Genomic DNA, 22,721 nt, shown 5'->3' with positions numbered 1-22,721 from the left:
AGATTTAGTACCAGGGGTTGGGGACCTTCCTGTATAAAAGATTTTTGTGGCTGAACTATATTATAGCTAAAAAACTGTAATAAGCTAAAAGCGAGGAAATAAGGAATATATAGGCAGATATATCAATTTAATGGAATAGCATTTTTCATTAAGAAAGATAATTTCAATGCTATAGAGAAAATTATAATAAATTTAAAAATAGAAAATATGAACAAATAAGATACCCTAGGCCAGGCATGGTGGCTCACGCCTGCAATCCCAGCACTTTGGGAGGCTGAGGCAGGCGGATCACCTGAGGTCAGAAATTCGAGACCAGCCTGGCCAACGTGGTGAAACCCTGTCTCTACTAAAAATATAAAAATCAGCCAGGCATGGTGGCGGGTGCCTGTAATCCCAGCTACTCAGGAGGCTGAGGCAGGAGAATCGCTTGAACCTGAGAGGCAGAGGTTGCAGTGAGCCAAGATCACGCCATTGCGGTCCAGCCTGGGCAACAACAGTGAAACTCCATCAAAAAAATAAAAAATACCCTAACAAAGAGCAGGCATATTGGAATGGGAAAAACAAAAGACCTTCCAAAAATCATAAATATAATCAACAACAGTTCAAAACTCATTAGGCTGGTTAAAATGTAGATTAAGGCCAGGTGCCGTGGCTCATGCCTGTAATCCCAGCACTTTGGGAGGCTGAGGCAGGCGGATCACGAGGTCAGGAGATCGAGACCATCCTGGCTAACACAGTGAAAGCCCGTCTCTACTAAAAATACAAAAACTTAGCCAGGCGTGGTGGCGGATGCCTGTAGTCCCAGCTACTCAGGAGGCTGCAGCAGGAGAATGGCGTGAACCCAGGAGACAGAGTTTGCAGTGAGCCGAGATCACGCCACTGCACTCCAGCCTGAGTGACAGAGCAAGACGCTGTCTCAAAAAAAAAAAAAAAAAAAAAAAAAAAAAGTAGATTAAACACAACTAAAAAGAAAACAATAAATCCAGGAGAGAGAGCTAAATAAATTATCATGGCATAAACTGCCCAGAATGCAGAGAGAGATTAAAAACATGAAATGCTAGTTAAAACACAAAGACAAGGCCGGGAGTGGTGGCTCACGCCTGTAATCCCAGCACTTTGGGAGGCCGAGGCAGGCAGATCACAAGGTCAGGAGATCGAGATCATCCTGGCTAACATGGTGAAACCCCGTCTCTACTAAAAATACAAAAAATTAGCTGGGCGTGGTGGTGGGCGCTTGTAGTCCCAGCTACTTGGGAGGCTGAGGCAGGAGAACGGCATGAACCTGGGAGGTGGAGCTTGCAGTGAGCCAAGATCGCGCCACTGCACTCCAGCCTGGGCGACGGAGCAAGACTCCATCTCTTAAAAAAAAAACAAAAACAAAAACAAAACACACACAAAGACAAAAAAACTAAAGTCTAAGTATGTCTACTTGGAATTCTAGAAGAAGAGAACAGAAAGAATACAGATAAGATAGTGTTTAAAGAGATAACGGTAGAAAAATTTCTAAAATTAAAATGCATGGAAGTTCAGATTCAGGAAACAAAGAATTCCAAGCCAAACAAAGCACATTTGAGGGCTTCTTAAGAATGTGTTTCAAGGAGGAAAATTCCAAAAGGAAAGTCTGAGGTACAATAAAGAATGATGAACAACGAAAATGGTATACATAAATGCCAGTCTAAATTAAAGAAAAGGGCTGGGCACAGTGGCTCACACCGGTAATTTGAGCACTTTGGGAGGCAGGCAGACTACTTGAACTCAGGAGTTCGAGACCAGCCATGGGCAACATGGCGAAAGGCCGTCTTTACTAAAAATACAAAAAATTAGCCAGGCGTGGTAGCACACACCTGTAATGCCAACTACTGGGGAGGCTGAGGCACGAGAATCGCTTGAACCCGGGAGGCAAGGTTGCAGTGGGCCAAGAGTGCACCACTGCACTCCAGTCTGGGTGACAGAGCAAGACTCCGTCCAGGGGAGAAAAAAAAAAAAAAAAAAAGTGAATAAAGACAACACTGATAGGGGTGAAAACTAAGGGAAAAAAGAAAGGGGACGGTCATGGGACATGCTCCAGCAGGGTGGCAATCTTTAGATGGTTATTAAGAAATGGGATGAATAAAGTAGAAACTGATGTGTGTGAAGACAACAGTGACTCCATCTTGCATGCTAATCTACCATGTTCACTTTTGATTAACCTCAGTCCCACGAATGCCTGCTGATTTCTACTTTACTTGCTGTCCTTAGTGTAAGAACATGTACTCACTATAAATCCTGCCTTTAGAGCAAAGCAACCTTGATGTTATCACAAAAATTACAGGCTATGACACACATAGCATTCTTGCCTGTTCTGGAGCTTGCCTTTGTCCCTACAGAGCATGTACACCCTTTCCCTATGGCATTTAAGTCATGGGTCTGGGGACTAACGGTGCAGAGATCTACCTGTCTTGCTACTGCCCAAGACCATGCTTCCATCTGTAAGTTTCCCAATAAATCATCCTCTACTGACAATAAGTAAAAAAAACTGTAGAACCTCCACAAAATAGAGTAATAACATGTAGCTGTAAAAAGAAATAAGGATTTCTATACATGAAGTAATGACTGGGGTATATCAATAAATTAAAGCACCAAAGTACATAACAGTATTTATAGTATGCTTTTTTTTTTTTTTTTTTTGAGACGGAGTCTCACTCTGTTGCCCAGGCTAAAAATGCAGTGGCGCGTTGGCTCACTGCAACCTCCATGTCCTGCTGGGTTCAAGCAATTCTCCTGCCTCAGCCTTCTGAGTAGCTGGGATTACAGGTGCCCACCACCACGCTCAGCTAATTTTTGTATTTTTAGTAGGGATGGGGTTTCACCATATTGGCCAGGCTGGTCTCGAACTCCTGACCTCAGGTGATCCACCCACCTTGGCCTCCCAGAGTGCTGGGATTACAGGTGTGAGCCACCACGCCCAGCCAGTATGCTATCTTTTGTGTTTATGTTGAGAGAATATAGGAGTAGATATATATTTGCTTGTATTTTGAAAAACTGGAAATAGTAAAACTATCAAAATGGTCACATAGAAAAAGGAAGGGACTAGGTTGATAAGTATAAGAATGAAAGTGAGACTTCTATTAATGTACCTTATTAGTCTAGTTTGGACTGTCAAAGAATTTAAAAGTTTTACATAATTAAAAACAATAAATTGGCTGGGCATGGTGGCTAGAGCCTGTAATCCCGACACTTCGGGAGGCCAAGGCAGGAAGATCTCTTGAGCCAGGGAGTTCAAGACAACCCCGGGCAAAATAATGAGACAATGTATTTAAAAAAAAAAAAAAAGGCTGGGCGCAGTGGCTCAGTGGCTCACGCCTATAATCCCAGCACTTTGGGAGGCTGAGGCAGGTGGATCATGAGGTCAGGAGATCGAGACCAACCTGGCTAACATGGTGAAACCCCATCTCTACTAAAAATTCAAAAAATTAGCCGGGCATGGTGGCGGGCGCCTATAGTCCCAGCTACTCAGGAGGCTGAAGCAGGAGAATGGCGTGAACCTGGGAGGCAGAGCTTGCAGTGAGCTGAGATCATGCCACTGCACTCCAGCCTGGGCGACAGAGCAAGACTTCGTCTGAAAAAAAAAATAATAATAATAAAATAAAAAATAAAAAATAATAGCCAGGTATGGTGGTACATGCATGCCTGTAGGCCTAGCTATTTGGGAGACTGTGACAGGAGGATCCCTTGAGCCCAACAGTTCAAGGCTGCACTGAGCTATGATCATGCCACTGCACTCCAGGCCAGGCAACAGAGCAAGACATTGTTTCTAAAACAAACAAATGAAAACAATGAATCAAAAGAAAAACCCAGGACAATCCCTAAAACTCTGAGGAAATGAAATAAATGAACTCAACTATATAACATGTTAAGGGCATAGCCACAAAGAGAAATGAATTACCTCAGATGTCTTTAAAACAAGATTTTGACTGATCATATCTAGAGTGGTATATTTTAAGGATATAAAGTACAAAAAAACTGTATTCAGTAGTCTTAATGTTATTAATAGTATCAATAAAACAGTATGAGTTAATAGTATGAATAAAAGAATAATCAGGTTAATATCCTTAGGAAACAAATTTTCAAAAGAAAAGAGATATAAATATAAACCCTGTGGTTTTCAATTTAAACAATATGAACTTACATATTTCCTGTCTCTGTTTATGACAAACTATATAGCAATAATCACCCCTAGAACCTAGCTAGACTCTGCTGCTTAAATGTCATCCCTGTTCAAAGGAATCAAGCCTTGCCAGGCAAGGGGTGGAAAACCTGTAGTCCCAGCTACTCAGAAGGCTGAAGCAGGAAGATCACTTGAGCCCAGGAGTTCCAGGCTGTAGTGCACCATGATCGCATATGTGAATAGCCACTGCACTCTAGCCTGAGCAACATGGCAAGAACCTATCTCTTAAGGGGGGGAAAAAAAGGGCCAAGGCTCATTGAAGAAATGCCTGGTTCCTACTCTGGAATAGAAAAGAAACCTGGAAAAAAACTGTACCAGAAAGCAAGGAAATTTCCTCTCTATCAAAGAATAATAACACAGTCAATTCAAAAAAACAAGTCTATCTAAAGATGCTCCCCACTGGCCTAAAATGGGATAATCTGAGATCAAAGTAATACTGAATAGGCTGAAATACAAAAAAAAAAAAAGAAAAAAATCCATATTCATGATGTCATGAAAATTACAGATCACTACTAAAAATGGTTAGGATACCAACTCATTACTCTGAAAACTGATAAAGAAGACTAATTATAGACTTACCCTGCCTTTCCTATATATATTTCAGGGTAACCAAATGGTTCATGAAGGACGTTCCTGTTTATAGAATTCCAGTTAATAAAAGTATAAGGAATAATGGAATGAAAAAAATCATCATCTTGTAACCCCTAATGAAATAGTGGTTCTAGGCAATGATCATCAAAGGCTGCCAAAACCAGTAGATAAAACTTAAGGAGAACTTTATATGGAGGGATCAGGCTCTCATCACCTGAACCTCACTCTGGGACAGGACATTAGATGTTGGTTCATGCAGTTCAAAAGAAAGTTCATAGCGCCACCTATGGAGTTAATTTTAAAATTTAACTTGAATCTAATCAAGCCTCAAGCTCTAACCAGTGTGTAGGAAACATAGGCATTAAAGGAACATGTTAACCACCAAAGTAGTCAACTCCAGAATGTGGAACATTCCACATAACATATGACTAGGTTTCCCCAGCTAACCAATGTCATAAAGAGAAAGAAAAAAAAGGAAAAGGGAATAAAAGGGACTTAACAGACATAATTTAAAAAAATACAACTGTAAAACGACAACTTCGAGATCACCAGAGAAATAATATTGACTGGGTATTAAATTATATAAGGAAATACTGTCGATTTGTTAAGCAGGGAGATAGTAAGTGGTTATGTTACTTTTTTAAAAAAGACTAGCTGGGCGCAGGTGACTTACACCTACAGTCCCAGCTACTTGGGAGGCTAAGACAGGAGGAACACTTGAGACCAAGAGTTCAAGGCTGCAGTGAGCTATAATGGTACCACTGTACTCTAGCCTGAGCAATAAAGTGAGACCCTGTCTCTAAATAAAATTAAAAATAAATTACAAAGACCTACTTGCAGCCAGGAGTTCAAGACCAGACTGGGCAACATAGCAAGAGCCCATCTCTACAAAAAATTTAAAAATTAGCCAGGTGTGGTGGCACGCACCTATAGTCCCAGCTGTTCAGGAGGCTAAGGCAGCAGGATGGCTTGAGTCCAAATGTTCAAGGCTGCAGTGAGCTATGATCATGCCAGTGCACTCCAGCCTGGGTGATAGAGTGAAATCTTGCCTCAAAAAAATAAATTTTAATAAAGACCTGATCAGTTAGATATGCATGTTGAATTATTTATGGATAAAATGACACAATGTCTAGGATTTGCTCTTAAAATACTCCAACAAAAACGACAAAAAGAAAGGGTGGAAGGAATAGCTAAACCAAGAATGACAAAATGTTTAAAACGTTTGGAGCTTGGTGACGGCACAGGTTCATTATGTTATTACCTTTATTTTTGTGTATGTGTGACATTTGATATTTTCCATAAGAAAAGAAGTTTTATAAATAATAAAAAAAAGGAGAAAGTCATGTCCTACAGGGCTCTTTTTATGCTACTATACAGAAAATCACAGTTCCCTTTCTGACACTATAAAAAAAAAGTGACAGGTATGTGAAAAAACAACAACAAGCCTAGACAAGAAAATATGACTTCTCCAACAACATTTCTCTCAGAATATACAGTTCTGAGACTAAGTCAATATTATACTAGTATAATATTGTATTTGACTAGAAACTACTGGTCAAAGACAGACTAGCCTACATTTTCTCTCATAAAACACATAAAACTGTATATATTTATTAAGTGCCTGGTAACATCACAAAGAAAACTGGTGGAGAAACAAACACAATGATGGTTTCTTTAATAAATTTTGACTGAATATACTTCAAAGAGTCACTAAAATGACCAGAACCGGACTTAGCTATAACCTATCCAATGGTGGTCACACATGTTTTTAAGAAGATGCTAACAGAAAAGGAATTCATGAGAAATAAGTCAAAAGGAAGTAAAGTTATGGGCACGTTTTGCTAGTGATCAGACATTTGCAGACTACAGAAAAGCATGCCCTGGTCTGACAATGAGCTGTTGAATTCCAGTATCAAACAGAGTCCAAGCTTGGAGGTGTATGCACTGGAGGATCACATGACCCAATATAATCAAATATTCAAATCATACAATCACCTCCACTCACTTTTTTTTTCTGGCCCCCCATTAGTCACTTACAGACAGTAACTGATTATCAGTATACTCCTAAAATGAAGACGAAGACCCACGTTTTGATGTTTTCACTTACAGACAGTAACTGATTATCAGTATACTCCTAAAATGAAGACGAAGACCCACGTTTTGATGTTTTCCCCTTAAATAACTCTCTATCCCGCCTTCCACCCTAGGAAAGGATACTATCTCAGTGCATTTCATTTATGCTCCCATAACAAAATACCAAGGACTGGATAATTTATAAAAAAACAAATTTATTTTCTCACAGTTCTAGAGGCTGGGTAGTCCAAGATTCAAGGCACCAGTGGGTTCAACTGTCTAGTGAGGGCTGCTCTCCTCTTCCAAGATGGCACCTTGCTGCTGCATCCTCCAGAGGGGAAGAATGCTATGTCCTCATGTGGTGAAGGCTGAAGGGCAAGAGAGCTAGTGGCTGCATAAAGCCTCTTTCATAAGGGCCTTAAATCCCATTCCCGTAGGCCCCACCTCTTAATACCATCACACTGGCCATTAAGTTTCACCACCTAAATTTTGGATGGACATATTCCAACAATAGCAGATGCTGAGAAACTAACTTCTTAATAGTTTAACATGAGTTAGTTCCAGAAACTAAAGATGCATATTAAATTTTGACAATGCTATTATTTTTTTGGTTACGAGAACTAGTAAACTGAGAAGATGAGCTCATAATGCAGCAATTATAAATGTTTCTCTTAGGGACATGCAAAACACATAAGATGACAGTATGCCATTAACCCACGCAGATAGCACCAGTAATATTTTTTTTACATGACTTGATATTCTGGCAACATTATTTGAACAAGCATGGAAGAGACAGTAGAAGATCTTTAGCTATTCTGCTTTGGTAAAGTATTTCTGCTTGTCTTACCTACTGATCTATTAACAATATTAAAGGCAGACTGCCTGGGAATCTGATTTTTAAAATAAATCAAAAGTAATGCAGCATTTGAAAAGGAAGGCTGTTTCCAAAGTAGAGAACATGAGAAGAAAAAGTAGGCAAGAAAACAAAGAAGAAAATGAAATAAGGAAAGTGGTATGGGCAGAAAGAGACTGTAAAAAGCTTCATATAAAAAGCAAACCAAGTTTGATGAGAAACAAGAATAAGTTGTAAATTCCTTTGGTTCAAAGGAAGAGGCATGGATGACTGACATGAACATACCAAATTGAATATGATAAACCAAATTGAAAGTAAACTAACACTAAAGAGTCCTTTAATTTATTGTCACAATAGAAACTATAATATCAGGCCAGGTACAGTGGCTCTTGCCTGTAACCCCACCACTTTGGGAGACTGAGGGGGGTGGATTGCTTGAGCTCAGGAGTTCGAAACCAGCCTGGGCAACATGGCAAAACCCTGTCTCTACAAAAAAATACAAAAATTAGCTGCTTGTGGTGGCACATGCCTGTAGTCCTGGCTACTTGGGAGACTGAGGTAAGAGGATCACCTTAGCTTGGGAGGTTGAGGCTGTAGTGAGCTGCGATTGTGCCACTGCACTCCAGCCTGGGTGACAGCAGAGTGAGATCCTGTCTCAAAAAAAATAAATAAAGAAAAGAAAGAAAATAAACTAAAAAATCATAGGCACTATACGAAAAACATTATTTAGAAATACATTTTTAGCCGGACGTAGTGGCTCATGCCTGTAATTCCAGCACTTTGGGAGGCTGAGGTGGACAGATCACTTGAGGTCAAGAGTTGGAAACCAGCCTGGCTGACATGGTGAAACCTCATCTCTACTAAAAATAAAAAAATTAGCTGGGCATGGTGGTGGGTGCCTGTAATCCCAGCTACTTGGGAGGCTGAGGCAGGAGAATCACTTGAACCCAGGAGGCAGAGGTTGCAGTGAGCCGAGTTGCGCCACTGCACTCCAGCCTGGGTAACAGAGAAAGACTCCATCAAAAAAGAAAAAAAAAGAAAAAGAAATAGATTTGTAAGGTTCATCCGTTAAACTGAGAGAGACATGTAATCCAAAAATTCTTGCACTTCACAAGAACACTTAATGGGTCAAAACTTAATTTGTAAGGGATAATTATGTTTAAAATGCACACACTTAGAAGTTAATGTCCCACCTCTGAGGCAGTGTGGTACACTCATAGCTCAGTGAGCTCCAGAGATGTCTGGAGAATCTACTGCTTGTTATAGTTACCTTATTAACTTACCAAGACAGCGATGCAAGTGACCAGAAGGGTGAACATTCAACTTCCACATGAAGCAAATTGAATTTTATACATACGACATTTTCTATTACTGACCCCCACCCCCTAAAAAAAAATCACAGCTTAAAAAAAAGCATATCTTTGGCAGATATGGATCTATTCAACCAATCAGGGTTGGGAACAAACAATCTGAAAACTGAAGGAAGTCCTTAAGAACTATAAGGACAACACTGATGTCAAAATGCATGTAACCTATCAGATTTTTCATTAAAATACCAACAAAGCATTTCAAAAGGTAGGCCCAAAGATGCAAAAGAAACAGATGAAACTAATCAAGGAGTGATGTGGCATCAATATAAATTCACTAAACATTTCTCTTTTTTGTTTGAAGAAAATTTAAAATACATGCATCCTTCCTCCCTCACCCCCACCATTTCACACCCAAATTGCTAAAATTTTTAAAGTCTGACAAAACTAAGAGCTGGCAAGGATATGAAGAAATGGGAACTCTCATACAATGCTGGTGAGAGTATAAATGCATGCTCTGGAAAGCAATCTGGCCACATCTGGTAAGTATGATGAAAAACCAAATACCCTATGATTTCTTATACCCTGAGAGAAAGCCTTGCAAGTGAGTATGTGGCCACAAAAAGAAATCAACAAAGATGTATCAAACCTCATTTGATAAAGCAAAAAATTGGACAAAATCTAAATGTACATCCATCCACAGAAGAAAGAATAAATAATGTTATACAATACCACATTAGCAGTTAGATGAATCTGATCAACACAGATAAATTTACTGAAAGTACTAGGTTAAAAAAAGGTTGTAGAAAGATACATAGAGTATGACGTACTATTGATGTAAAATTTAAAAACACAATACAATGGAAAATATATATGATAAAGTATAAAAAGATGACAGGATACACACCAAGTTCAGAACAGTCATTACCTCTAAACAAGGGAAGGTGCACAAGAAGCCTTCGAACACATTTGTGATATTTGACTATTAACAACAGAAAATAATCTGGGTTGGGGGAGCCTAAAAACTCTTATGCTAGTATTCATGCTATTATTTTTTACCACTTATAGGGTATAATGTGATTAGGAAATTTCAGTCATTCTACTTATAAGGAATTTGCATGAAAGGAAAGTCAATAAGAACTAGCCCAAAACTGTGATAAAAGAGGAAAAAAGTCAACAAGGAGATAAAAAGCACCTGACAAAGAATGAATATTGCCCCTAAGACTAAACACAGTGAAATCAGGGTTAAATAATATTCAGGACCATTTTGATGGGAATATAATCATTTTTTAAACAAAACACATATAGTAATCTAAATAACATTTATTACCCACCACCACACATTTGGGAGGCTGAGGTGGGATGTTTTCTTTTTTGCTTTTTGTTTTTTGAGATAGGGGTCTCACTCTGTTGCCCAGGTTGGAGTGTAGTGGCGTGATCACAGCTCACTGCAGCCTTGAACTCCTGGGCTCAAGTGATCCTTCCATGATATGGTTTGGCTCTGTGTTCACACCCAAATATCACCTTGAATTGTAATAATCCCCACCTATCAAGGGCGGGACAAGGTGGAGATAACTGAATCATGGGGGCAGTTCCCCCATGCTGTTCTTGTGACAGTGAGTTCTCATTAGATAGGATGGTTTTATAAGCACCTGGCATTTCCCCTGCTGGCCCTCATTCTCTTTCCTGCCACCCTGTGAAGAAGTGCCTTCTGCCATGTTTGTGAGTTTCCTAAGACATCCGTAGCCATGCAGAACTGTGAGTCAATTAAACCTCTTTTTTAAAATAAATTACCCAGTCTTGGGTATTTCTTCATAGCAGTGTGAATACATCCCACCTCAGCCTCCCAAACAGCTAGGACTACAAGGAAGCACCACAACATCCAGCTAAGTTTTCATTTTTTTGTAGAGTCAGGGACTTGCTATGCTGCCCAGGCTGGTCTTGAACTCCTATCCTCAAGGGATCCTTTCCACCTTAGCCTCCCAAAATGCTGGGATTACAGGCATGAGCCACTATGCCAGCCCTATTTTGTTAAATGGAACCTATCCAGTTGATGAAGCCAGAAATTCCTATCAAGTACATCATCAAATTCTACTATTCGTAGCTTGATAATCTATCCACTATCACCTCTTACTTAAATATTTGCAACAGCCTCCTCCCTGGTTCTTCGTCCCTTGGCCCCAACCCAATCTCCATTCGGCAGCCAGAATGGTATTTCTAAAAGAAAAAATCATAAATTTCCCTTACAAACTTTTTAATAGCTCCCCACTGCACTCAGGACAGTTCAATCTCTTCCACAAGGCTTACAAAGCTCTCCAAGAGACGGCTTCTGCTTACCTCTCTAGTCTCAGCTCTCACTACTCTCACAAAGCCAAACCCCCATATCCACCTGGTGCAGTCACCTCTTGAATTCTACATTAAGCCATACAAACTACATGTTAGTTATCTGAATATGATATGCTCTCTCCTTTCGACCTTTCTACATGTTCCCTCTGTCTGAAACACTTTTCCCACACCCACTCCTGTCTCCCTCTCCCCCATTTATCTGGTTAATTCCTTGTCCATTAGATCTCAATTTTTTTAATGTCTATCTTCCAGGAATTCTTCCTTTACATCCCTTATGAGGTCCAGCAATAGGTTTCTTTTGATGTGCTCATATGGTATCCTGAATTTCTCCCATCCAAACACTCATCTTACTATACTGTAAGAATACCCTAATGGCGAGGGTAGTGTATGTCTTGTTCATTACGTGTCCCCAGTACCTAACATAATAGCTGGCACATATTAAGTACTTAATATCTATTAAATGTGTTTTAAACCTGAAGCCAATTTTAAAAATAAGGTTATAATCTTATCAAAAGTGTTATGTATAATATTAGTAGAAACTGAAAATTTGCAAATTTGTATTTTTGGAAGTTAAAATTAATGGAATTATATTCCAGCTTAACAAAAATTTTATTTACTATTATACCATGTTTAGTTTTTACCAACAGATACCTTCACCTCAAATAAAGGGAGATGAGCAAGAAAACATTTTGATGAACAACTCATCCCACTGATTTTTTCTTACTGAGAAAATCAATTTCAATATGAAGACAGAGACAACATATTTTATTTCTGCAGCTGACAATAACAGGAGATAGTAGTGGTAATGAGTCACAAACTTTGAAAAAGTGAGGGATGGCAGAAGTAAATTGTCATGAAAGTAACTGTAACTTAAAAAGAAGACTTTGCCAAAAATAGGTCAGAAAGAGGAAGTTCCATACTATGGAACACTTTAAACATATGTGGATACCCCAAACATCTTGGCTTTTAATTATTTAACATATAAACTTTGACTATCAACTCTCTTATAGCTTTACATACAAAGCTTTCAAATAGTATTAGGTGTTCTGAATAAAAACGTTTGGTGAAATGACAGTTTCTTTTCCTTACACACTAAAATTCTCTACTTAAGTTAGTTTCTATCAATACAAGCTTTCAGAGTAACAAGCTAGAAGCATACCCGTAACTATTAAGCCCTAAGAGAAAGGGAAGGTGATTCTTTAGTCTTCGAAGGCTATGAAACAAACTACAATTTAAAATCTTAAAATGCAAAAGTCTTTTTTATACTAACATTGTGTTAATGGACTCAAGAGAGAAGCTAGGTGATAGGTATTTTATAGAATGGAAGAATGATCTTACCTGGAAGATTACCCTTTGAGATGGTATCTGTATCCAAATTGTAGGTATCCTGGAGACGTAACAGAGCTTTGGCTGCCCCAACCTGATCTTCATCATTAGGAAAGTACTGTCTCTGAATGGTTAGGTTAGAGATAAAGCCTTGAAATAGATAAATCAAAGAAAAAAAAAAAGACTGTAGAACCTCATAAACTTCCCATAAAGAGACTTAATAAGGATTGTTCAAAATCTATTTTATTATTTTCTACCACACCATGAAAAGTTCTACATACTCAACAAAAAATTAAATACAGTGAATAAGACTTGGCGTACTTTTAACTTGTTCAATCTTCCAAAAGCCTAGTGTTGCTTAAGGACTGTGACGCTGTTATATAAATTGTATCTGTATTAGCAGGTAAAAATCACCTAACATAATAGTTATGAGTTTTTAGTTACATAACACAGCAAGAAAACAAAGTGCATCCACTAAGTTTGAGAAATGAACATTTATGGGTCTGAAATGACATTCACTGACAATCAATTATACTTCCAGATAACAGATGGTAAGTAAAATGTGTGCTCTTAAAGTTGTTTTTTTGTTCCATGTATTACACATTATATAAACATGTAAATATATAAAGTTTGGTGGAATTCTTCAAGGAGAAGGAAAAGATATTAATTATATATTTAAGATCAACAGCCAAGCTAGTTTACTAAAATATATTTAGATCAGTTTTAATTATCAAACATGATGTTGAGCAACCAAAATTTACAATATATAAACCTAATCTTAGAGGATTTATATAAAGTATGCAAAAATCAAACAAACCAATTACTGATAACTATATAACCCCAAGAAGAATGGATGCTAAACACTCCTTAAGAAACAAAAAATTGGTTTAAAAATTGGTTTAAAATTCACAAGTATCATTACTTGTGAATAAAAATTAGGTATGAGACTTCCCTCTCTTCTCATTAACTTATAATCAACTTTTTTTTTTTTTTGAGACAGTCTCACTCTGTCATCCAGGCTGGAGAGCAGTGGCACGATCTCAGCTCACTGCAATCTCCACCTCCCAGGTTCAAGCAATTATCATGCCTCAGCCTCCCAGTAGCTGGGATTACAGGCATGTGCCACCACACCCGGCTAATTTTTGTATTTTTAGTAGAGACAGGGTTTCACCATGTTGCCCAGGCTGGTCTCCAACTCCTGGCCTCAAATGATCAACCTGCCTTGGCCTCCCAAAGTGCTGGGATTACAGGCGTGAGCAACTGTGTCCAGCCAGCTACGTATTTTGAACAGCAAGAGACCAGGCCTTTTTTGTTTTGTTCTGTTTTTTGAGATGGAGTCTCGCTCTGTCACCCAGGCTGGAGTGCAGTGGCACAATCTCGGCTCACAGCAACCTCCGACTCCCAGGTTCAAGCGATTCTCCTGCCTCAGCCTCCCGACTAGCTGGGATTAAAGGTGCCTACCACCATGCCCGGCTAACTTTTATATTTTTAGTAGAGACGGGTTTTCACCATGTTGGCTAAGCTGCTCTCGAACTCCTGACCTCAAGTGATCTGCCGGCCTCAGCCTCCCAAACTACTAGGATTACAGGCGTGAGCCACAGTGCCTGGCTGAGACCAGGCATTTTTATGTTAACGAAAATGTACAAATGAACAAATAACTAGAAGAGGGCTAGAGTTTATATCAAGCATATTTTTATGCTGTTTTGTCTCTTTTTAGAGACAGAGTCTTGCCATGTTGCCCAGGCAGAAGTGCAGTGGCTTTTTACCAGTATAATTCCATTATTAGATCAATCATGGGAGTTTTGACCTGCTCTGTTTCCAACAATATTTTTAGTTTTACGACCAACTCTCAGTTGCAATCTCTGTATGGAATTTTACAAGCAAGTTTTACAAGTTTTATAGAAGGCTATAATATTTCTTATGCTACAAACAAAATTCTAAGAAAAATTAAAATATATATATATATTCTCTCTCATAGCATTATAGAATGACTACTACAGATTAAAACAACAAAGTCCCAAGGTTCACATTATAAAACAACTTAGTTCATTACTTGAGAATAAATATATGGATTTCCTTTTAAAAATGTGTTCAGGGGCCAGGAACCATGGCTCACGTGTGTAATCCCTAGTGCTGTGGGAGGCTGAGGTGGAAGGATCACATGAGGCCAAGAATTTGAGATCAGCCTGGGCAACATAGCAAGACCTTGTTTCTAAGAAAGAAAAATTTTTAAATTGGCCTGGCATGGTGGTCTATGCTTGTAGTGCTAGCTACTGAGGAGGCTGAGGTGGGAGGATTGCTTGAGCCCAGGAGTTCAAAGCTGCAGTGAGCCACGATTGTGCCACTGTACTCCAGCCTGGGCAACAGTGAGACAGTGAGACCCTGTCTCCAAAAAAAAAGGTTCCCAAGGTGTTATATAGTACAGAAAATAATCACAGGCATTTCTCTCTCACAGTAAAGAAGTATTCACAACAAGTACTTGCCATATTTTTCTTTTCAAGGCTTCCTGATCCCTGTGCATAATAGTTTACTTCACTGCTTACAAACACTGGTAAGTACCCTTGGAGTATTTTATCTACACAACTAGCTCAGCTCTTTTCCATCTCTCTCTTCTTTTCTTGGTGGGGCAGGGCAGGGGCAGGGGGCGAGGAATAATCCCTTTACCTCCTCACTAAAGTCCAGATTTAGTCTTCTACGTCTGTTATTAAAGTATCTAAAACATTTCAACGCTCCAACTACAAATTGTATTGTATCACTTATTATTACTGTTTGCAGCCTCAGTTTGTCTATATTGAGCAAACTAATTCTAAACTTCAAAATACTAGATAGAACACAGCTAATACTTCTCTTTATAGTAACACTCCCAACATTTTTTTAAATTGATTGCAGATAAAGACATAAATTTTTACAGTTTGAAGGTAATCCTAAAATAAAAATGATTACCCTCAGAAATGAAGCTATATGCCAAATAATCTATTCACTTTTGCAGATTTCAAAACAAAAGTCAACAATAAAAGAAATTACTTCTTTTTTAATCAAAGAATTCAGGATTTTGACTACATTAACTCTATTCAAACCAAATGCACCCAGGCATAATCCAGTTACAACACTGAACTGAATTGGTTTCCTGGGAACTGAATTTATCACTAATTTTATTATTTCTACATATGGCGGCAATATTGCCTTACTCAGGAATCTTTCACGAAATCTTTCTTCAGACTTACCATCTGACATATCCTTAAGGACCAGATTCTCCAACTCACTCCACTCAGTATTCAGACGTTTCATTAATTTGAATGCATTTACTGGATGCCCAACAAATCCTTCTGGATCTTTTGTCGCTGTACTAGTTAGCCGATCTAACTTCTCTGCCCATCTACAGATGTAAAACATAAAAACTGAATATTTATATTTCATAGGGAAAAACAAAATTTAATGAAACGCTCAGAAAAAAAATGACGAAGTTTTTGAGTTAAACTATACCTATAGTTTCTTTTTAAAGTAAAATTATAAGGTCTCTTTAAAAAGCGACATCCTCTTGGCAGAATCAATACAACTATAGGACTTTTTGTTTTAATTTTGTTTCTCCCAAATGGTTACAGTAAATGGAACCTCCCTGTCTTAGTAAAAGTTGTGACTGAATCCCTCCAGTAAAAGTCTAAAAATTTTAGACTTAGATCCCAGGGCCAAATAACTGATTATTACAAACTACAAATTAGCCCAACCCAAATCCAATTACATGTTCATTTAAATCAACTTATACTAAATTTTTACATCCAGTTTCTAGAAACTGTATCTTAAAATGAAAAACTGAACACTTAGCTACACATTATATAAAAGACAGGAATTCTCAGGTCAGGATTAACTATGAACATGAGTCAATTAAAAATAAATTCATATTTGAGAAAAACTGTATCAATTAAGTAACACTAACCATACCATCACTATAATCTCTACAATGGAACCATGGGAGTAAAGGATAAGTAAAATTGGAAAATTGCTGCAGCAGGTGGCTTGACTAAGAGGTTAGAGGAGGATAGAAGATATTAGCAATACTTTTAAAATTTATCAGACAGGCTGGGTGCGGTGGCTCACGCCTATAATCCCAGCACTCTGGGAGGCTGAGGAGGGCAGATCACCTGAGGTCAGGAGTTCAAGACCAGCCTGGCCAACATGGCAAAACCCCGTCTCTACTAAAAATACAAAAATTACCCGGGCATGGTGGTGCACACCTGTAATTCCAGCTACTTGGGAGGCTAAGGCAGGAGAATCACTTGAACCTGAAAGGTGGAGGTTGCAGTGAGCCACGATCATGCCATTGCACTCCAGCCTGGGCAATGGAGCAAGACTGTCGCAAAAAAAAAAAAAAAAAAAAAAAAAAAAAAATTATCAGTCAACTTCCCATATCCATCCATATTCTTTTTTTTTTTTTTTTTTTTTTTTTTTTGAGATAGAGTCTCGCTCCATAGCCCCGGCTGGAGTGCAGTGGTGCAATCTTGGCTCACTGCAGCCTCCACCTCCCGGGTTCAAGTGATTCTCCCACCTTAGCCTCCCAAGCAGCTGGGATTACAGGCACATGCTACCACACCCGACTAGTTTTGTATTTTTAGTAGAGACAGGGTTTCACCATATTGACCAGGCTGGTCTCGAACTCCTGGCCTCAAGTGATCCACCCTCCTCGGCCTCCCAAAGTGCTGGGATTACAAGCATGAGCCACCGCATCTGGCTGGTATCTACCCATATTCTTATCTCAACCCATATTCTTCCATGTGAAAGTTGGCCCAAGCCTAACTTGTTCTCTATACTCCTATTTTAGCCATTTCAACTGGCTTTGTAAGACTCAAAAATGGGTTTCATTTCTACTTAAAGAATATTTTAGCTCAAGAAAGAAAACATCCAGGTTGAGTCAGAGTCATAATAAGCAAACATTCTGCTTACTTTTTTATTTGTTCTAACTTGTCCTCTTCTGCCTTAATATAATCTTTCAGAGAAGTCACCAGATCTTTCTCAGTATGGATCAAATCAGTCATCTGACCTAGAAGGGGAAGAAGGTTATCAAATACTCATATCCTTCAATACAAGTATGTTAAGAATAAGAATGATTGAGACTGTTTCATTTTATGAGACAATTTAACTGGCATGAATCAGATAGGCTGGAGACGATCTTTTCTTCCTTTTTACCAGATAAACCAAAATAAAGCCAAAAACTTTTCTAATCAACTGTCCCAGTTCTAATTTTCAAGCCACTTAATTTTGCAAGCTTTAGACTGTGCTAACAAATTATCTTTACATCTAAAATGTATTTTTAAATTGCAAATCAACACTACTTTTCAAAGATTAATGTTTCTTCACCTTTACCTTTACTTCTTTAGTTCTCCCCTTTACCTTACCTTTGTTTTTGGGACTAATTAGAATTAAATTTTTATTTAATAAAAGCCACACTAAAAAAGTTTCGAATAATCTGTTTAGTTATTTATAACAGGACGCAAGAACCCATCATTTTATATACTGGAATCAAGAGTCATAAGTATATAATACTTAGGGGCCAGGCGTGGCGGCTCATGCCTGTTGTAATCCCAGCACTTTGGAGGCCCAGCCAGGAGAATCCCTTGAGGCTAGGAGTTGAAGACCAGCCTGGTCAACATGGTGAGACCCTGTCTCTATTCAAAATAATAATGATAAAATATTTTTTAAGTTATAATACAAAAAACAACTTGTGTTCACAGTAGATTAAGTGGAAAAAGCAGATTAGATATATATGCAATATATTACTTGTATGTCTATGCACTGAAAAAGATGAAGTATATGCATTAAATTACTTTAACTTTGATATGTATCATTTTTGTAATAAAGAAAATATCAAATTATTAAAAAAGGACCTTTTAGGGGGCAGGGAATAAACCTACACTCTGAGAATACACTGTATTTGTTTTTGCTGATTTTAAAACACTAAAAAATGGAAATTAAAAAATGCAAAACCAACAAAAATCAACAAGTAGTAAGACTTACCAATTGAAGTAAAAAAGCCTGGATGAGCCAAAGACTGGGGAAGCAGAATTCCTATAATTAATATATACCAGATCATCTTGGAAGACTTAATTTTACAGGATCACACACCTACAAAAGAAATGGAGAAATGCAGCCATTACTTAAAAAATACAAAGAGAAGGAAAAGTTCCTTATCTATTATTTCTATGAAAAAGTAAAAGATTCCAAGGTTGCCCATAAAATTGATGCTGGTTATTATCAATTGTTTAATAATAGCAACTACCTTGTTTTTCATATAATGAGAGTACTACCATGACATTTCTTTTTTGTGGTTTTTTCTTTTGAAACAGAGTCTCTGTCGCCCAGGCTGGAGTGCCGTGGCATGATCTTGGCTCACTGCAACCTCCGCCTCCCGGGTTCAAGCAATTCTCATGCTTCAGCCTCCTAAGTAGTTGGGACCAAAGGTGTGTGCCACCACATCTAGCTAACTTTTTGTCTTTTTAGCAGAGACAAGGTTTTGCTATGTTGGCCAGGCTGGTCTCGAACTCCTGGCCTCAAGTGATCCACCCACCTCAGCCTCCCAAAGTGCTGGGATTATAAGTGTGAGCCACTGCACCCATATTAGAGAAAAATGTATGTTTGTTATCACCTGATAATTCATGCTTAAAAATTCAAGCTGAGTTTGTTCTCCTTAATCACTATTACAATTAGAGTAATTGAATAATAGGTGGCTTTTTCATATAGCCTGAAAAATAAGTTTTCTCTGTGATTTAGACCTATCCTATGACTTTCCTATACAAATATACCAGCTTATCAATTTAAATATTAAATATTACCAATACATTTTCAAAATGTTAGAATACATTTTAAAGGAAAAATATTTCAGAGCTTTCAGTTAATCCTTAAAATTCCTAATTTGTTCCATCTTTTTCATATATATATTATATATATACACATATATAATATATATACACATATTATATATACACATAATATATATAATATATATAATATACACACATATAATATATATTATATATACACATATATTATATAATATATACACATATATATTATATGTATATATTATTACATATATGTATGTATATAATATACATATATAATATATAATATATACACATATATAATATATATACATATATACACATATTATATATACATATATACACATATTATATATACACATATACATAGATAATATATACACATATATATACATAGATAATATATACACATCTTATATATACAGATAATATATACACATATCTTATATATAGATAATATATACACATATCATATATACATAGATAATATATACACATATCTTATATATACATAAATATACATGTTATATATACATAAATATACATATGTTATATATACATAAATATATATACATGTTATATATGCATATATAATATATACGTGTATATATTATATATGCATATATAATATATACACGTATATATACATCCATATATATACACACACACACATATACACACACACACACACATATATATACATATATTTTGAGACAGTCTCAAAACTCCTGACCTCAGGTGATCCACCCGCCTCATCCTCCCAAAGTTTTAGGGTTACAGGCGTGAGCCACGGCACCTGGCCCATCTTTTTCCTATATAGCTTAACTTATTAAAATAAATTAAATCAAAAGTTGTAGATTTGGGGGCAATAAAATGTTCTAAAATTGACTGGCCAGGCACAGTGGCAGGTGCCTGGAGTCCCAGCTATTTGTGAGGCTGAGGCAGGAGGATCACTTGAACCCAGGAGTTCAAAGCCAGCTTGGGCAATATAGCAAGACCCCATCTCTAAAAAACAAATGAATAAATGAAATAAAATTGACTGTGGGGACTGATGGTGGAATGACTCTGTGAAAGTACTAAAAACCATTGAATCATGAATACTAAATGGGTGAATTATAAGGTATACGAATTATATTGCAATGACACTGTTCTCTTGGTTTGACTTGGTTTGGTTTTTTAAGAGACAGGGGTCTTGCTATGTTGTCCAAGTTGAACTCAAACTCCTGGGCTCAAATGATCCTCCCCTCCCACCTCAGCCTCCTGAGTAGCTGGAAATACAGGTCTGTACCACTGTGCCTTTTTTTTTTTTTTAAGTTGTAGAGAATCCAAAACGAATAAATAGCCATGTCCATTTAAACTAGTATTTTCTCTCAAAGGACCCAGACTTCAGTTTTGTTGCTCTTATCAACTGTGTTCTATGTAAAAAAAAAACTTAGCCTAAGACATGTCTATGGCCTCTTTTCTTTTTTTAAACCTGGCAGCAAAGCCCATTTGTATTTTTGCTCTATATCCATGGTAGCACTGTCTTTTCTAGTGAGGATTCTTCATGGCAGATGAGGATATAAACCAACCAACAGAAAGGCTTTACCCTCACTTTCCCAGATGCCCTGCTAGCACTCTTCTCTTGCTCCTTCTCCCCTACAAACATGAACTTTGTCTTTCTTATTACCTTACAGGAGAATAAGTTACCATTACAGTATAGTTCGCCCCAGTAACAGGCTCCCATTAGTTACCCTGACTTGTCAACCTATTCCTCTTTGTGCAGGCCCCTCTGACACGTCTTCCTATGTGATGTGAGCTAAACCAAAAGGCTCAAGTTCAAATTGAAAGCTCCCCGGTTCTACAAGAGCTAAAAAATAATCCCACTGCCCCCTAACTTGAATCTCAATAAAAACAGATCACCACAAAAACTGGAAGTACTCCTTAGTCTCCTCCCTCGAATTTGCTGCAAACTTCCAGATACTTCCAGAACCACACAGTAATGAAATACACTGCTCTTTTGGCTACGTTACAGTGATTTGGGGAAGGCTTCTAGAATGTAGCAGATGTAGACACTTCCTCTCCTGGGCTCCTGCCAAAGCACAAGGCTTTTTGAAAAGCCTGAGCTGTCTGAAGAGTCTAGAATTTTCTGTTTAAACAGACTTCTATTCTAATTTTCTTCATGGATAAATGCTATTTGCAGAAAATACAAATGCTTTCACTGTACTAACAGAAGGCTAATCACAAATGTTGTCTAAACTTTTAACTCTGATAAGAGAGTTTAGATTTGTCAGAAAAGAGGTTATTTTGCCATTGCTAAAATATATTGTCACTAAAGTTTTTTTGTCGTCTCTCATTGTCCTTAAATCTCACAAGGAATTAAAAACCATTAGCCTACAGAAATAACTAAAAAGCATCTTAAGATGGTATTTTTCTTTGAATAGCTTGAAAATATTTTAAGAATGACAGAGCCTACATAAAAATTCAAAACAATCGTAGAAAGAATAAATATCTTCACCTTACATCATGTTTCAAAATGAATTATAGATGGAATAGTTATAATCAACAAAACAAAGTAAAACAAATAGCAACAACAGAATAGTTATCAGATCTCTAAAAGCAAAGAATTTCTAAGCTTAAAAATAATAAAATGCCCGGGCACAGTGGTTCACACCTGTAATCCCAGTACTTTGGGAGGCCAAGGCAAGAGGATCGCTTGAACTCAGGAGTTTGAGACCAGACTGGGCAACACAGCAAGACCTCATCTCTACAAAAAAAAAAATCAAAAAATTAGCTGGGTATGGTGGCATACACCTGTGGTCCCAGCTACTTGGGAGGCTAACGTAGGAGGATCACTTGAGACCAGGAAGCTGAGGCTGCCGTGAGCCATGATCTTGTCATTGCTCTCCAGCCTGGGCAATAAAGTGAGACCCCATCTCAAAAAAAAAAAAAAGAGAGAGAGAGAGAAAGAAAACAACCTATCAAAAGCCAGATGGAATTTGAATACACAAAATAAGCTTATGTGTCAAAAAAAAAAAAAAAAAAAACCTTTAAAACTCAAACTAGAAAACCATTTAAAGAAAATAGAGCACTTTTAAGGAGCTCATACAAATCAATAAGAAAACCACTAAGACGTTAACAGACAAGTAGATAAAGAACTTGGAACTCACAAAAAGGAAAAGTAGTTAGCTCAACAAAAAATGCTC

At 37.6% G+C, this 22,721-nt stretch overlaps 1 protein-coding gene across 2 annotated transcripts in view; it reads right to left on the bottom strand.

Moving 5' to 3' along the window:
• The window catches only part of P4HA1 (prolyl 4-hydroxylase subunit alpha 1), an 89,453-nt gene that overhangs the window by 48,065 nt on the left and 18,667 nt on the right, over positions 1-22,721 (bottom strand). For both annotated transcript variants that reach the window (XM_054503815.2, XM_054503814.2), the window contains exons 2-5: positions 18,713-18,820; positions 17,642-17,738; positions 15,928-16,079; positions 12,716-12,853 (exon numbers count right to left, since the gene is read on the bottom strand). In XM_054503815.2, coding sequence (XP_054359790.1) covers positions 12,716-12,853; positions 15,928-16,079; positions 17,642-17,738; positions 18,713-18,788 — 463 coding nt within the window. In that variant the 5' untranslated portion in view covers positions 18,789-18,820. The remainder of the gene's footprint in view (positions 1-12,715; positions 12,854-15,927; positions 16,080-17,641; positions 17,739-18,712; positions 18,821-22,721) is intronic.

This window comes from Pongo pygmaeus, chromosome 8 (genome assembly GCF_028885625.2).
Source record: "Pongo pygmaeus isolate AG05252 chromosome 8, NHGRI_mPonPyg2-v2.0_pri, whole genome shotgun sequence".
NCBI lineage: Eukaryota > Metazoa > Chordata > Mammalia > Primates > Hominidae > Pongo > Pongo pygmaeus.
The sequence above is the reverse complement of the archived record's forward strand: the minus strand, read 5'-3'. Positions and strand labels throughout refer to the sequence as shown.